The sequence below is a fragment of the Chlorocebus sabaeus genome, chromosome 13, assembly GCF_047675955.1.
Source record: "Chlorocebus sabaeus isolate Y175 chromosome 13, mChlSab1.0.hap1, whole genome shotgun sequence".
NCBI classification, from domain to species: Eukaryota; Metazoa; Chordata; class Mammalia; order Primates; family Cercopithecidae; genus Chlorocebus; species Chlorocebus sabaeus.
The window spans coordinates 63,675,130-63,693,404 of NC_132916.1; the positions used below are offsets into that span (position 1 = coordinate 63,675,130).

At 42.4% G+C, this 18,275-nt stretch overlaps 1 protein-coding gene across 1 annotated transcript in view; it reads left to right on the plus strand.

Annotated features, from left to right (window-relative positions):
• The first annotated feature begins 292 nt into the window (after positions 1 to 292).
• HECA (hdc homolog, cell cycle regulator) overlaps positions 293 to 18,275 on the plus strand; it is a 45,801-nt gene continuing 27,818 nt past the window's right edge. The window contains exon 1 of the mRNA XM_008006847.3: positions 293 to 884. Within this exon, the coding sequence (XP_008005038.2) occupies positions 614 to 884 (271 nt within the window). The 5' untranslated portion in view covers positions 293 to 613. The remainder of the gene's footprint in view (positions 885 to 18,275) is intronic.

Below are 18,275 nucleotides of genomic sequence, written 5' to 3' on the forward strand. Positions count from 1 at the left end.
ATTTTTCCAGACCATATTGTTCTAAGCCTCAATTACATTAAGGTCAGGAGGCCACCAAAGAACTCCACATGCCACCGCGCTGGCGGGTGGAGCAAGTCAAACAGGGCGGCTCACGAACACCCGGGAGTCCAGGAGGCCGGGGTGGGGACGCCTGGATGACGTCACTGGAGGTGGCCCGGCCCCGCGCGCGGCGTGACGTCACGCGGGCGGTCCAGTCAGCCGTGAGGTCACCTGGTGGGCGCGGCCAGGCCGAATCCCCAGTGTCGTCACGGGAGGGGGCGGGCCCAGAGCGTGTCAGCGCAGCCGAATCAAAACAAGCCGGAGACCCGCCTTTTCCCTCCGGCTCGGGAGAGTCTCGCTCGCGCCCCGGGCCCGCGGCGCCCGCGCGGCTGCGAGCCTCGGGTAGCCGCGTGCCGGCTCCAGGAAGCCGGAGAGGGCGCGGCGGCCGGGATGGCGCGGCACGGGCCGTGCGGCTAGACGGGTGCCGAGGGAATCGCCGGCTCGCGCCCTCCGTTCTTTCCCGGAGCCAGCTTCGCGCAGGGCCGGGAGCGGCCGTGCAGCTGGGATCCGCCTTCGCTGACGCCGGGCACCTACCTGGACGCTTGCGAGCGAGATGCCCAACCCCAAAAACAGCAAAGGCGGCCGCAAAAACAAGCGCGCCAACAGCAGCGGCGACGAGCAGGAAAATGGAGCCGGGGCCCTGGCAGCGGCGGGCGCGGCAGGAGCGGCGGCCGGGGGGGCCCTGGCGGCGGCTGCCGGCTGCGGGGCGGCGGCGGCGGGTGCGCCGGGCACCGGAGGCGCGGCGGGCGCCGGAGGCGCGGGGACTGGCGCCGCGAACGCCGCGGCCGCCGCGGGGGCTGCAGCCGCGGGCGATGCCAAAAACGGTAAGACGGGGCTGGCGGGGAGAGCGCCAACTTCCTCCCCGACGGGGACGGCGCGGTGGCGGGGCCCTGGGTGGCGCGGGCGGTGCGTGGACAATGCGAGAGTCAGGAAGTGCTCACCCCGCCCCTCCGCCCCGCCGCGGCTGCCCCTTCGCGGTCCCCACGCCTGGCGGCGGGGACGGATCTGCGGCCCCTGCCAGGTGTCCGCACGGGGGGCAGCCGGCGCCCCACACTCTGAGGGACTCCAGGCTGCGGCAGCGCTGCCCTCGGGCCCAGCCTGCTGCCCGCGCTGGCACTGCCCCGCCGTGTGTGCCGGGCCGCAGGGAGGAAGGAAGGGAGGAAAGAGCCGCCCAAGTTGAGAAGAATGATCCGACTGAAAACTTAGGCACCGGTTCATTCTTCTCGGTGCTCCCAGGCCACCCGTAACCCCCGGAGTAAGGGAGAGCCTCAATTCTCAGCACACCCAGGCTTGCTGCGTCGATCGCCACAGGTGAAGAGGCCTCGAGACATTTAGGGCCTCTGTGTTTGCTCTTAATTTTTTGGCTTGCTTGAGGAAGGAAGAGAATCTGAACTTGACTTCCGTTCTCAGCCCGTAGTTAAAAAAAAAAAAAATCATTCTCTATGCCATTCTGCTTAACATTGTCAGAAGGAAGCTTTATAATCTTAGGTAGTGCCTGAATGCTCTTTTTGAGGGGACACTTAGGAACTGGCCAAGATGTGACAGGATTTCTGTTCTCATTACAGAGCCGTGGTTTTCGTTAGAAGGTGCTGGGCAAACACTTTTACTCATTTGTACAGTTCTTTGAATTCCTCTAGTCAGGCACTTTTTCCAGGAAGACAACGTAGGTATTTTAATGAAGGGAGACTTGAATTGTTATATCTGGCTTTTAATTTACAGCTTCAGGTTTTCAGGTTTTTAAACCATTCTTTATGTAGATCAGGCACTTTTTTTTTTTTTAGACGGAGTTTAGCAATTTCGCCCAGGCTAGAGTGTAGTGGCGCGATCTCGGCTCACTGCAACCTCCGCCTTCCGGTTTGAAGCGATTCTCCTGCTTCAGCCTCCCGAGTAGCTGGGATTACAGGCCCCCACCACCACGCCGGGCTAATTTTTGTTATTTTTAGTAGAGACAGGGTTTCACCATGTTGGCCAGGCTGGTCTCGAATTCCTGACCTCGTGATCCGCCCACCTCGGCCTCCCAAAGTGCTGGGATTACAGGCGTGAGTCGCCACGCCCGGCCAGATCAGGCACTTTTTAAACAGGGCACCTGCACTTACAAGCAACCTATAGCGCTCTGAACATAAGCGGCTGAATGTCGCCTTTTAGAAACAGAACTGTAGGCCCCGTTGGCTGTGTCTCTGCAATATTGAAATAGGAAGATTTATTTATTTATTTTCAGAAACAAACTTACCCCGTTTGTGAATGTCTCAATACTAGTTTTGGGTAGCCTGTGTTCTTCATGTTCTTTTTTCTCCTGGCTTTAACCTTCATTTTGGTATTGATGTGGCAGAGAGAAAGGTGCTCAGACTCTGGGTAGGACAGACTCCTAGCTCAGCCATTTAGAGCTTCGTCATCTTGGAAAGGTCAGTCTTCCTGAGCCTCAATTTCCTCATGTGTAAACTTGAAAAAAAAAATTACCCTGGCTCCCTCCTAGTGTTATTGAGAGGCTCGGAGTGCCCCTTCCCTATTATGCTCCCAGTTCTTGTTATTTTAAAGGTTACATATATAATGAGCTTAAAGTTTCTCACAAAGAGTGCATGAACAATGATGACAGCTTTAGTTTATTCATTCAAAAAAGATTAACTACCTGCAGTGTTCCAAGTACCGTGTTCAATACTAAGGGATCCAGCGGTAATTAAGAGGAAGCATCCTGGTCCTCAGGGAGCTTGCATTCCTGTTCTGCTGGTGGTTTTGGTTTGCGCTGCTACCCCCCTCCCCCACCGCCTCCTTTTTTTTTTGCCCTATGTGGAAGCCTCAAGTTCTCAGTTTCCTTGTTTTTTTCTTACTCCAAAAGATTAGTCCACTTTAAGGTGGTGAGAGAAAATTTTTTTCTTAGGCTACTTGTACCTCCTAGTTTGTACATATCAAACTGGTTTGATATGTACAAGGGACCCCTATTATTCTCTGAAGTGGCAAACTCAAGTATATTTAGCAGCACAGTGTATGTGAAGAGCTTCGTTTCTGATTAGGAGCTTAAGTGAAAGTCGGAGAGAAAAAGGAATGGGCCAACATTCCCATAGTCAGGGGCAGAGAATGTAACTTATATTAGAGGAGTGAGCCAGATTTTATGATGCCCAGTTCTTGGTTCTGACTTGGTGTGAAGTCTACGTGAATGATTCACCTTAATTTGAAGAACCCCCCCCCCCCTCAATTTTGCAGTTGATGATAACTGAACTTGTATGCTGAGGACTCCTGTGTGCAAAATCAATGAATACGGAAATTACAAATGCCTTTTTTTTTTTTGCTTTGCTTTCTTTCTTTCTTTTTTTCTTTGCTATTTACAGCTATACTTTAGGTTTGGGAGAGGTGTTACTGGTGAATTTTTAAACGAAGGGGCAAGAGACATGTCAATTCTCAAAATCAACTAAGGACCAATATTTGGATTTTTAATGTTAAAATTATTATTGGTACTAGTTTTAAGTGTATTTCAATTTTTTACTTAACCGTGACATTTTTAATTACGAATATTACAAATCAAGTAATTATTACAAGAAAGGAGTACTTGATATTTGTTGAAAATTGTAAATAGTTTGTTTTCACTGTTCAAGTCTGCAAACATGCCAACTTAATGACTTCACTTAAAATTAATAGTGTTTATTTGTAGTTGTTTGGAGTTTATAGAGTGGTTTTGTGTCTTGTAGCTCTTGGGCAGTGTGGCCACCAGGGCAGGGCAATATTAGCTTTTATTTTGTTCAGTTTGTCAAGTGGGCATAAATACTTATTCTATAAAGGAAGATTACTAGCTAGGGAGAGCTTGGGGAAGCTGTGGTATAGTTGTGGTTGGAGAAGTTGAACTGGCTGCAGTTGTGCATCTTGAGTAAGTTTAATATTCTTAGGATATCATGCCTCTAATAATAAATTTATTGGATACTAATTTTAAGATACTAGTTTATGAGGCTTATTTTTCAGGGATTGGAGTAAAAGACCACCCCATCCTCTTCCTACATAGTAATCTGTCTGCACATACTGTTTGCATTTTCATTGTAGGTACACAAGATTACCAATGGTTATATTTAGAATCTAGTTATCAAAAGGTAGATATGTAGTTTCAGTCTCGTTCCATTAGGCCTCTGCAATTTTGCTTCAGGACTAAAAGTATTTGAAACCTTGATCATGGTATATCTAGTTTTCAATGGGCCTGGCTTTTAAGTACTTTTATAAATTCCTGTTATTGGATGACCATGGTTCATCACTCCACTCATTCCTGACTGACACCAGAACCCGTGGGCAGCAGAGTCTGCCTTAATTCATGGAACTGTTTCTAGCAGATGGAGTTCGTTTGCATAGAGATTGGCTTTCCATTTGGTGGACCTAAATTCAGATTCTGGCTCTTCAAATTGCCTGTCAAATGACCTTGGGCAAGTCATTTAACTTCTCTGAGCCTTGGTTTCTGCTTTGTAAAATGGGATTGTAGTACCTCCCATACAGATGTTGTAAAATATCTATATAATATATTTAAAGTAAATAGATTACATACACTAGATAGATTAGAACAATGTCTGACTTACAGTACCAGCTTATGAAGTGTTAGCTGTTTGTCTTAGATCCTGGAAATAGTCTGAGCAGAGATACACGTGCTGGAGGTTTACTGGGAGTGCTCTTGGCATCATTCCTAGTGGAGGAGGGAAGGAAGCAGAATTGGGCAGAAGCAGGAGTTGAACTGTGTTGCATCTGTAACAGAGACCCCAGTTGACCCTCTCTTGGGGAGCTCTGGAGGTGGGATGGCCTTTCAGAATTATCTCACCTTAAATAATAGGGGCAGGGCCTTCTTCCACACACTCCCCTGACTCCCAGTTGACTGATCATTTCAACTTGGGCTCCCTACAGGAAGAGAGTATGACCTTGAGGGTGGCATCTCTTTACCTGGAAACCCTTTGTGGAGAGGGACTCGACTGAGAAGCTTCAGCTCTGAGTGAAAGGAGAGCCATTCTTATTCCCCTAGCATTATGGGTGTCTTCATTTAGACCACCAGTACCATTCACATAATACAGGTGTGGGATAAATATTTCTCACTAACAACTAAATAGACTTTGTGGAGGAGACTGGGAATTAACCACCTTTATAACAGTATTTCCATGGGAAAATGCGTTCTGAATTCCATATATCTGTTTACAAGTAGATTTTTTTGGAGTACCACCTGCTCACTATGCACAGGATTTGTATTTTGCTGCATATTTAGGTCACTAAAGACACTTTTTTTTTTTTTTTTTTTTGAGACGGAGTCTCACTCTGCCGCCCAGGCTGGAGTGCAGTGGCCGGATCTCAGCTCACTGCAAGCTCCGCCTCCCGGGTTCATGCCATTCTTCTGCCTCAGCCTCCCGAGTAGCTGGGACTACAGGCGCCTGCCACCGCGCCCGGCTAGTTTTTTGTATTTTTTAGTAGAGACGGGGTTTCACCGTGTTAGCCAGGATGGTCTCGATCTCCTGACCTCGTGATCCGCCCGTCTCGGTCTCCCAAAGTGCTGGGATTACAGGCTTGAGCCACCGCGCCCGGCCCACTAAAGACACTTTTTATAACCCAGGTTTGTAGTATATTTTAAGTAGTTTCTTTTTAGATGTTTACTTTAATTCTTACTACATTTAAATTACCTATATCCATCAGAAGGAAAATGAAAAATGTTTGCTTGCTGTTTGTTTTCAAATCAAGGAGTATCTGTTGAGGATTTAAGGTATATAGACTACCATTATAATCTTAGAAAACATTTTCTTGCCTTATCTAGAAGTCAGTTTTTTGGGTCTCAAGAAGTATTTGCCTTTGGATGTTGTCTTTTGAAATTCACCTTTTTAATGGAGATTGGCAGAAAATATTGCCTCATGCATCAAAGATTCTTCCTGTACACTTTGTGTATTAAAGTGAAGAGCTCTTCTGTGCGCCGTTCATGGCACTCTATGCACAGTCTCGTCTTTCTCTCATTCTTTACTTGTTACAGGACCTGTGATCTGTCCTTAAGTTCTAGAAACTAAACCTTCAATGTCAATTTTCCTGTAAGTCCAAAAATATATTTCATTCTATGGAGAATTGAAAACAGGAGATAAAATGGGAAAATCTCTTGCAGCTTAATCCTCCTATGAGTTTACTTCAGGCTTTTAGCTATGAATAATTTAAAGAACTTGAAGGTATCAGAAGAGATTCTTTACAGGGAAAAAAAAAAATCTGTCCTGACTGATTTTGATCACCAACTCTTTGGCATTTTAAGGGCTTTATTTATTTGAAAATATTGTGTAATTTTATTATTTTACCAGTAATAAAATAAGCATTGTAGAAAAAAGCTTTCCTTGCCTTTCCGGTTAAACACATAATTCCATCACTTAAGAGATCAACATTATTAGTATTTTGATATATGTTCTTGCAGCCTTAAATTTTTTTTTCTCACAAAACTTTTAAAAGTACATATACAGTTTCTGTAAAAAGAAAGTCATATATATTATAATCTGATTTTTACACATAGAATCGTTTGTGGACATTTTAGCAAAGCAGTAAATATACCGGTGCATCGTCATATGTCTGCACCTTGGAAATTTGATCATTCCACTATTGTTTACCTTTAGGTTCTTATTCATATATTTCTGGGCATTTGTCCACTTAATTACTTCATGTTTTAGTTTGTTTCTGCTGCCACAGCAAAATACCTCAGTCTGGATAATTTATAACAATAGAAGTTTATTTCTCACAGTTCTAGAAGCTGGGAAGTCCAAGGTCACAGCCAGCAGATTCTGTAGCTGGTGAGAATCACAGCATCCTCACATGGCAGAAAAGGTGAAAGGGATGAACTTGTTCCTTCAAGCACTTTTATGAGGGTTCTAATCCCATTTATGAGAGCCCTCATGGCCTAAACACCTTCTTTTTTTTTTTTTTTTGAGACGGAGTCTCCCTATGTCGCCAGGCTGGAGTGCAGTGGCGTGATCTCCACTCACTGCACCCTCCACCTCCCACGTTCAAGCGATTCTCCTGCCTCAGTCTCCCTAGTAGCCGGGACTACAGGCACGTGCCACCATGCCTAGCTAATTTTAGTATTTTTAGTAGAGACAGGGTTTCACTATGGTGGTCAGGATGGTCTCCATCTCTTGACCTCATGATCCGCTTGCCTTGGCCTCCCAAAGTGCTGAGATTACACGCATGAGCCGCCACGCCCGGCTGTGGCCTAAACACCTTCTAAAGGCTCCACCTCATAATACTGTTGCACTGGGGATTAAGTTTCAGCATGAATCTTGGAGGGACACAAACATTCCAACCATAGCATGTACTGAGGAAAAATTCTTCCTATGGACTTGCTATGTCAAAGGATATGCATATTTTCATGACTTTTAATACATGCTGACACATTGCCCTGTTGAAAGGTTGTACCAGTTCGACATTGCTGTGATCAGGGTACTTTTCCCCATGGTCTCATCATTCCGTGGTTGTTTTAAAGGGATGCTGGAGAATTGCTCAGCAAATTCTCCAAAATGTCTTAGCAACTGGAGGGCTGCATTTGCATCCGGAATTTGGAGCAGATGCTATCATACATAGGGGTACTTTCCAAGGCTGGATGTATTTCTGTTGGAGACTTCTGTAGTCTTTAGTGATTTAGTAGCAAACAGAGATTTTAAAAAGTATTAATGGTGGCTGGGCCATGGTGGCTCATGACTGTAATCCCAGCACTTTTGGAGGCCGAGGCGGGTGGATCACAAGGTCAGGAGTTTGAGACCAGTCTGACCAACATGGTGAAACTCTCTCTCTCTACTAAAAATACAAAAATTAGCCGGGCATGGTAGCGGGCTCCTGCAATCTTAGCTACTCAGGAGGCTGAGGCAGGAGAATCGCTTGAACCCATGAGGTGGAGGTTGCAGTGAGCCGATACCGCGCCATTGCACTCCAGCCTGGCGACAGTGAGACTTCGTCTCAAAAAAATAGTAATAATGTGTAGATGATATTTTAGTAACTGATGATAGAGTTAGTGAAGATGAAAGCATAGACCTTTGAAATTCTGTCTGCATCATGATTCTAATCTTATAAAGTAAGGTCTGGAGTTTTTAAAGTTTTAGTGAAAAAAGACTGGGTACTTCAGGCCTGGATGTAAAGCTAGGTGCCATAACTTACTAGCACAATGGCTTTGGGGCAAGCTATCGAACCTTTCTCAGCCTCTGTTTTCTAAATGCAATCCTTTGGGGTGTTTTTTTTTTGAAGGAAAACAATATATGTGAAAGACTTTGGCACAGGGCCTGGCAGATATGAGCCTTGTCAACAACAACTTTGTAAATTTTGTGGTTTGTTCAACCTTATCCAACTAAAAAACTTGTTAAGCCATTGTGCTGTTAAGAACAGACACTAAGACGTTAATGTGGAAAAAGACTATAGTACCATGCATGTTTTTATTCAAGCACTGCTTTGATTCAAAATGATTATCTACTCTTCCTCCATCTTCTCTTCCTTATAGTTTACTGGGAAAAAAATCAGATGATTTAGCTAAAAATAAGCAAGCAAAAAGCAACATGTAAAAATGGGTACATCTTCCTTATATAGAAATAAATGCTGCTGGGCGTGGTGGCTCATGCCTATAATCCCAGCACTTCAGGAGGCTGAGGCAGGCAGATCACGAGGTCAGGAGATTGAGACCATCTTGGCCAACATGGTGAAACCCCATCTCTACTAAAAATACAAAAATTAGCTAGATGTGGTGGCACGTGCCTGTAATCCCAGCTACTCAGGAGGCTGAGGCAGGAGAATCGCTTGAACCCGGGAGGTGGAGATTGCAGTGAGCGAGATTGCGCCATTGCACTCTAGTCTGGCGACAGAGCGAGACTCTGTCTCAAAAAAAAAAAAGAAAGAAATGCAAGTAATTTATTATATGTATTAAACAGGGGCAGCTGTGAAAGAGCAGGAACATATGAATGGCAGAATATTGGGTTAAATCTAAGTACTGGATTTGAAGATGGAGAAGTCACGTGAGTATGTGGAGTTGTGTAGCTGAAGGAGGTGAGGAGCACAGGTTGTACTTTGAGGGATCAGCCAGGGCTTAGTGTTACTGAGCATTAAACACAAGACCCTTCCCTCTCTCTAGGCAACTACTGGATTCATTAGGTCCTCATTCATTGTTTATGCGCTCATCCATTTACTACATATTTATTATGCACCTACTGTCTCCTATGACTGAGAAGTACAATGTTAAATTATACTTGGGGGCATCAGAATCCACACCCTCAAGGGCTCACTGTGAAGCTGGCAGAGAGACATGGAAACAAGAGCCATGATAATATACTGTGGGTACCCAGTGAGGAAAATGATGTTTCCTGGAGGAGGGGACATTTGAGCTGAGTCTTACAGGAAGAGAGACAGTGAATTCTAAAGATAGAGAAAGGATGTTCTAAACAGAGGGAGGTGAGAAAGGGCCTTGAGTTCTGGTTGCTCCAGGAGTTTGATGTGGCTCGTGTCAGGCGCTGTGGTAGGACTGGAGGCTGGAAATGGGGCTGGGTCAGTCAAATCTGGATGTTTTGTAGCCAGTGGAGAACCGCCCCCCTAGGTTTATAAGCAAGGACATGGTCAGCTGAATTTGAAGAGGGGGTAATCATAGGTTGTTCACAAGTTTGTAAAATTATATATTTTAACAGATTGAGTATCTTTTAATACAGATAATAAAGGATTGGAGGTGGTGCCTGCCATGGACCCTCAATTGTGGGTCCGCTGATCAATGAAGCAGAGGGCACATGGCCCTTGCTGCTTTTCTGCCCATCAGGATGACAGTGTTGCAGGATCCAAGACTGCTGTATGGAAAGCCTGTCTTAATTGTGGGCAGCAGCAGCCCCATGCTTTCTGAGCCATGTGAGGTTACTAATTGAGGTTAACATCAGAGAACTAGATGCCAGGGGGAGGGATTGGGACCATCTGAGCTGATAAGATTTTCTCTAGAGGCAGGGGCTTGTCTCTATGGTTTATTTTTCATACCTAGGTAGAAAGTGTATTTCTCTGTGCCAAGTTGTACTAATTATCTTGGTTTGTCATTTTATTTTTGCCAACATCTTACCAGTTTTTAAAACAATAAACTCTAGTGAGGGGAGATGCTATTTTGTACAGTGTGACTGTGTGTGTTTTAATTTTGTATATTTCAGAAAGCTTCCAGTTTTCAGTGGTTAGTGAAATAGCAACTTGCTTTATTTAATCAACAGGATGTTTTAGCTTAATTGTACTTGAGAGCTTTTTATAAACTAGCAAAAAGTCAGTAGCATTTCTAATACTTTAAAACGTTACGATTTTTCAGACAAATTATTTTGGCTAAATTATACAGATAAGGGTAATACTTGAAAAGTCTAAGAGTGAGAAACAAGAAAGATATTAAGAGGAAGCTTAAAAAAAAGTGAGGAAAGAGGAAGACCAAGTGTTGAATGTAGTCACATAATTGCTTAGATGGCCTTTAATGAGAAAGTTAGCATTGTTCTCATATATACTCATAGTGTATTCCGTAGATTTAAATTGTCAAGGAGGAGAAACTTTCTCTACTCTCTTAGGCTTAGTGATTGAGGGTCTGCAAGTTAAATTGGCAAGAGACAGATTGCAAGATAAAAGATATTTAATCATAGAAAAATGTGACTCAAAGGAGTGGTTAGAAGTAGGGGCTTGTATGTTATTTTAATAGGGGAAGGGGGAGGGGAGGAAAGAGAACTTATGGGAAAACAGAGGACTTTTTGGAAAGATAAGTGGGCCTTTTGGAGAATACATGGAAGATACGATCGTTTTGTGGTAATATCAACTTGGTGTGGTGTGAAGACTTCTCTTCTCTGGTGATGAGTCACTCTTCCTTGGTTGCTCTTGGGGAGGGGATTTATGTTAATCGAATTCTTTTGAGAGCTTCTGCTTTTAGGCCAGTAAGAGATTTCAGGAACTTAATCACTTTCAGCTTTTTAATTTTTATGCCACAGTGGCATATTCTGGACCCCTTCAAAATATATTGCCACTCAAATCGTATTACCCCCCTTCCCACCAAGAACAATTACAGATAGTCAGATAGGAAAAGATGGTCCAGGTGTCGTAATTCACATTTCTCTTTATTTCATTTTATTGGAAATTCATTAAAAATAGAATGCCTTAAGGTCTGTTCCTTCCTAACGCTGATCAAGAGGATGAATTCAGACAAAAGTTAGTAAGGTATCAAATTGCTCAGGTAAGTTAAGCAGCTACTTGCCACATTGAAAATGTATGTTTTTCCCTAGAGGTAAGCATAGGTTTGATTATACTTTAGATCATGTTCCTTCAAGTTATAAAGTCATCTCAGGAGAGTCTTTTGACACTAATGTTGAAACTGAATCACAAGTTTTGTTTTCATTTTATAAATGAGCACTCCTGAGTGTGATGCTTATTCAGTATAATATTTAGTATAACACAACTTACTAAGGTAACACACTAGTAGTTATGCTTAACACAGCTCAGTGGGCAGAAGTCGAAACAGAAATGTACAGAATCAAGTTCTGGCTATTTTTGATTGGCAGCAGGTACAGTCTGTAATCTGAGAGCGGGAGCCCGAGATGGCTGGTGATAGGTGTCAATGAACAGACACGGAGAGCCCAGAACAGTGCTGCCAGAAGCCATGAAGACGGCCTGGCATTAAAAATAAGAAGTGCCTGCAGTGGTGGAGGCAGAAGTATACATACCTAAAAACACAGGGAAGCTCAAAGGATTCTTCTAAATGGTTTCCAGCTCCTTGGATCCGTTCTTACTGGGCAGTGCCTATGTGTCAGTGACTTTCTTTACTTCAGTAATGATACAGTTCCACTATGTTAGGCATATAGTTTTAGTAGTGAAGGTGATATGCTGTAGTGCAGAAGCAAATTAGAGAAGATTCCTGGGTGATTGGTGTGTTGGGGCTTTAGAACTCACAGAAAGGAGAAGCAGCCATTCCTAGTGACAGGAACAGTGAAGATGCCACAGCTCCCCTTTTTTAGCGTTTAATAGGAGTCAGGTGTGATCCCTGTAGTCCGCAGTCTACATTTGAGTATGAGGACAGTAAGCTTCTGAGATGGCCTTCCCTTCTTGCTCTGAGAATAGGCTTGGCTGTAGGGAAGTGTGCCTGACCCCCATGCTGTATAGTTGGAATCTTGATGTTGGGTCCGTCTTGACTCACACACATACGTACAGAAATAATGAAAAACTATATGCAGGTTTTTAGACGACAGGACTGAAATTCAGTATAAAAACACCAATATGGTTTTTATACTGAATAGGGACATTTACATTACTTTTAAAAGGTCTTGTGGGTTGGGCATAGTGGCTCATGCCTGTAATCCCAGCACTATAGGAGGCTGAGGTGGGCGAAACACTTGAGTCCAGGAGTTCGAAACCAGCTTGGGCAACATGACAAAACCCCGCCTCTGCAAAAATACAAAAATTAGCCAGATGTGGTGGTGCGTGCCTGTAGTCCCAGCTACTCGGGAGGCTGAGGTGGGAAGATTGCTTGAGCCTAGGAGGAAGGGGTTGCAGTGAGCTGTGTCTGGCCTGGGTGACAGAGCGAGATACTGTCTCAAAAAAGAAAAAAGCCTTATGCTTGTCATTCTGGTACTTTAACTGAAATTACATTTGTAAAACAAAATACTTGACCAAGGGAGCACTTTATTCACACATTGTACACGTATGTTGATCTGATCCTTCCATCACAGAAGGTCTTCCTGGTCTTGGCTTGGGAGATTGTGAACATTTGAACTGGCACTTCCTGTACTTAATGGACCAGAGTTCATAACTAGCATGTGATTATCTTTAGGGTAAAGTCCTAGCAGTAGGATCACTGGTTTGATACATATTGCCAAACTGCTCCTACAGACGAGGTTTGCCAGTTTACACCATCAGTGGCGATAGTTTCTTCACACTCTGTAATGTAAATTCCGATCATCATTTTCATCTTTGCCAATCAGATGGATGAAAAATCACATCTCATTGTGATAATATTTGCATTTGTTGGATTGTCAGTGAATATCTTTTTATATTTATATTGATCATTTGTATTTTTTTTCTTGTTTGTGATTTTTGTCCACTTTACTAATAGGGTATTTGTGTTCTTACTGATTTTCACAAAGTGTTTGTATATTCAGGGTACTTTTTGACATACGCTTTCCCTAGTTTATTTGTTTTTCAGACTTGTTTATGGTTGTCTTTGCTGGTTAGAAATTTTACAGTTTTGTATGATTATGTTAACATCCATATAGAAATAAAGATAAAGGTAAGGGAGCGTGAGGAAAGTTGTGAAATTACTTGTAGGCAAAGCAGTTTGGGCATGGCATAAAGTTAGCAACTTTGAGTTCATTTGTATACCAGTGTACAGTAATGCTGTTACATTTATGAGATTGTGTTTACTTTTTAATTTGGAAGGCTCTGTTTCTCAGAATTGGTTGCAACCCGCCAGGTGTGGTGGCTCACGCCTGTAGTCTCAGCACTTTGGGAGACTGTGAGGCAGGCAGATCGCTTGAGGTCAAGAGTTCGAGACCAACTTGGCCAACATGGTGAAACCCCATGTCTCTACTAAAAATGCAAAAATTAGCTGGGCATGGTGGTGCATGCCTGTAATCCCCAGCTACTCATGAGGCTGAGACAGGAGAATCGCTTGAACCCAGGAGGCGGAGGTTGCAGTGAGCTGAGATCATGCCTCTGAACTCCAGCTTGGGCATTAGAGCGAGACTCTGTCTCAAAAAAAAAAAAAAAAAAAAAATTGGTTGCAACTCCTGCTGCCCTCCCTTACCTCCTCTCCGAGTCTCTGGCCACTCACTGCTGTCAAGTCAACAGCTGAGCTCCAGTGCTCAATACCCGTCTCTTCTTGCACATTTCTAAAATCCCTTGTAGTTTTTTTCCAGCTATGTAGGACTTTGACACTTGTAGATAAAGACTCATTATTTACTTGTAATTGCCTCTTCTCAAGAACCAGGCTGCAAACTGAGGCCTCTTAAGGCTAAATTGCCCATAAGTTGCTCCTGATAACAGACTTAAATGCTGAATCATAAGAAAGTTCTCGTTTTTCTCCTTCTGGCACTTGACCTGAAATTACATGTGTATGTTAATAAAATGAGAACATAGCACTCGACTGAACCAAGAGTTTATTCACACACCATGCATCATGCTGATGCAGGCAGCCTTTGTGCCTTCTCAGATGTCTGTGATTTGGAAGAGGTTTCCAAACTCATTCCTGTTCTAAAGAGTGTGAGATTTGGGAGACACAGGTTATAGGTGAAGATCTGGCTCTGCCATTTTGCAAGACTGCCGAACCTTGCCAAGTCCAAGTTTTATCTGCAAAAGTGAGCATAACATGATACTGTTTGTGACGAGCTTTTTTTTCAAACCATAGAGCTGTTTGGGAAAGCAAATTGTTGTGCCATGATTTGGGAATTTTAGTTTTTTCTAGGTGAGTTTTTGGTTCTCTGTTTGTAATGTGGTGTTGGGTGGCTGCTTCCCAACCAGAGATGAATGCACACACTGATTTGTTGGAAGAACCAGTGCTGACCTTGGCTTTCCCCCAGGGAGTTTGCAGTGAATGCTGGTCTTCCAAATCTGTATTCTGCTGCCTGGGGTAGCCTTTCGTTTCTCTGCAAGTTTGGATCTGGGAGCTCTTGCTGTGCAAATTTTGCCTAGAGAATCTGTAGTATTCATTCTCCTGCTGGTCTCAGGGCAAGTCCAGTTTTTTGAACGAGACCTTCTGGAGCTACTGCAAGTGGCCTTTCTGATCCCACAGTGGGGAGAAACTGAGGTAACTGAAGTCTTGAGGAGGGTTCTTTCACTAGTGTGAACATAGCTGACTTTGGAATTCTTTTGTTGTGATCTGTGGATCAATTCTGTTCCCGAGCTCTCCTGAATTTTGTTATAACAGCAGAGACCACTTAGATTTTAACCATTTGATCAGCAGAGCCTTGTTTTTGGCCTGTTGTGCTGCATGATTTACAGTGTGCATCTGGATTTGTAATTATGCCTCACATAGTTTATATTTTGATTCGCTTTTCCGCTTTCTCCTCTTTACTTGCCTCTAGGACCATATGGAGTGGAAGTTTGCATGTTGTTGTAAAAGCATTTTGAAATGTTCACCAGACTTTCGTGGTTTCCTTACTTCCCTTTTAGGTTTTGCATTTTAAATTAGGTTATAGAATTGTGAATTTACCAAACTATATTGTGGATTTTATCCAAACAGTTTCTGTGGGTATGAAATACTGGTCATGTGTATGTATCAGTATTTTATATGGAATCATTATACTTCTTGGGGTTAGGCTGACAAAAAACAATTTGTTAGCTTCATCCATGAGAGGTATTCAGATTTGAAATTTTTGACTTTGGAATTAATCAGTTTTCCTCAACTTATATTTTAATGTTCTGTGATATATGTGATCTAAAGATGACTTTGGGGGTGGGAGTGGGGCTAAGAAAAAAAGAAATAGATGATAAAAAATAGGACTTTGAATAATTTTTAAATAATTTAAAATATTTTTTTCTTGATTAATTTTGGACATATGAATTAGAATTCATTTGGAATACATATTGAGTATAATCATAGTTATATAACAAATTCTCTAATGGTAGAAAGTAAGTTTTAGATTTTTTTTGGTAACTCTTTTCACAAATGTTATATTATTTCTCCCCTCTGGTTTTGAAATGAATAGTTTTGGGTCTTTGAGAATGGTCATACCATAAAATTGTATCTGTGTTCCACAAAAGTTAGTAATTGGAAAAGGAATGAACATTTAGTTAAAATATCACTAGCTTAAACTATCAATAGGAGTCTGTAACTCTAAGTTTACTTAGTTTTCCTTAGAAAATTTTATGAAATACTCCCTTGAAATCAAATCATATTATAGCAAGTTGCTTCAAGTTAGTATATGTGAACTGCTAGGCTAAGACATAGTCATGACTGATTGTTGAGTCTAATTTTCATTTTTACTGAGGTATGGATAAGACTTAGACATGCCCTCTTCTTTGACAAGTTTTTCCTTGTTGCAACAGATTCTATAACTTGCCGGTTGGTTGCTGATGCAGCTTTTCAGAAATAGGCTGTGCAGTGTGGCCCCAGGCAAAAGCTTTGTCTTTTCTCCCCAGAACCTAGCGAAATGACTGCCAGAGTGATCACTATAAAGCATTTTACCAGGTTATTTTGAAGGGATGCAGGGAGCAGAAAGAGTGTATTCAGGAAGTTCAGCAGGGCAGAAAAGGCCTGTAGAAAACAAAGGAGTGTAAGGATTTCATTTATTTTAGGGTATGCGTAGGGTAAAGAAATGAATTTAGCTACATTGTGCTGAGATTTTATTGATTTAAATACAGTAGTCTTAAAATCATCTTGGGAGTTGGTGTGTTAACTCAATCCATTGATCCAAACAGAATGCAGGCAAGGCAGGCTGAACTTCTGTTTCTCCCGGCAGTGCTTTTTCTGCTACTTAATTTGATATTCTCCATACTGAGAGAATGATGTTTTTTTACATTCTTTCGAAGGAAAATCCTCCTCTTTTGAGTTTAGCAATTCTATTAACTAGAGCAGATTGTCGTTATTTTATTTTTTATTTTTTATTTTTTTGAGATGGAGTCTTGCTCTGTCACCCAGGCTGGAGTGCAGTGACTGGATCTCAGCTCACTGCAAGCTCCACCTCCCGGGTTCATGCCATTCTCATGCCTCAGCCTCCTGAGTAGCTGGGATTACAGGTGCCCGCCACCTCGCCCGGCTAGTTTTTTGTATTTTTTTTAGTAGAGACGGGGGTTTCACCGTATTAGCCAGGATGGTCTCGATCTCCTGACCTCGTGATCCGCCTGCCTCGGCCTCCCAAAGTGCTGGGATTACAGGCTTGAGCCACCGCGCCTGGCCTGTCGTTATTTTTAAGGAGTGCAAAGATTGGGGTCAGGAAATCTTTATACTGTAATTGAGTTTAAGTACTTTTTTAACGTGGTCTACTTAGGTTGGTGCAAAAGTAATTTGTGATTTTTGCCATTACTTTTTTTACCTACTTTTTAAGTACTCTAAGGATTAATATGAGGATTGAACATTTTGAATAAGACCCTATTCTTAATTGTAGAACTACATACTACTATCTGGTTACACAAAGCTATGGGGTCACTGCCTCTCCATATAAGCTGGCTCTGTGCTCTCGATTGTCCTGTGTGCAGTATGAGTAGAAATACAAGAGAGAAGGCCACTTACTAGTGGAATGGCCTTGGGCACATCACCAAAGGTGAGCCTTCCTGTGCTCAGAAAAAGTTTGTGGAATCTGGACCAAAGCGATTGTCCTATATCTATTCTGTGAAACTTTGATACTTTTAAGACACGTTTAGGATAAACTATGATACTATTATCTTCATCCTAATGTTCAGCCTAAACCAGGCATATTCTGGGTCCATATTCTTTTGGGTCTAGACGTGGCTTCTATTAGAAAGGAAAATATGAATCTTCTACTTTATAGTCATTATTGATGTGATTTCTTACTGAGATCAGAGTGTCAGAGCCAGAATGGAAATAACAGGTAAAATAGAAGCCTGTAGTTTTTTATTTAGTTTGAATTTGAGGCTGGGTAGACTTGTGGGTTTTAATTTCAAGGTAAGAAAATGGTGGGTCTAGGAGAACAGACTAAATATATTAAGAGAATGTTAAAAACCCAAGTTGTTAACTGTATTGAAGAGTTGGTTTTGTGTGTGTGTATGTGTATGTGTAGCTTCCGTGTTTATTTTGACAGAGTGGTTTGTCTGAGTAAAAGCTTTGTGTTTAAATCCTACTCTAAGCAAAGAAAAACATGTTTAACTGAATGTAATTGCCTTGTGTTCAATTTGCTACTCACTTTGGAGCAGGTTCACACACTGAAATAACATAAGGGGAGGTTAAATTACATCAAAGGTTAAGACAGATAAGCTTAAGTGATTTCATTGTAGCTCCTATACTAATTAAAACAAGTTGACAAAATATTTTTGTAAGTACTAGCCTTCCTTTATGTGCAGTGCTTAGTGTCTTTATTTTTAGTAGAAAAAAAGATCTTAAAAATATTTGAGGAAATTTATATTAAAACCTTTTGAGTTTTCATTTAAATAATACTTGCCAGTTAATCAGGAAATGATTCTTTAAAAATTTTTTTATTTTTAATTTTTGTGAGTACCTAGTAGTATATAGGAAATGATTCTTAAACACCCTATGAATTTGAGGTACAGTGTGGAGCATCAGTGGGCTGCAGTTAACTTTTTTGTCCACTCCCATCTCTTCTCATCTAATT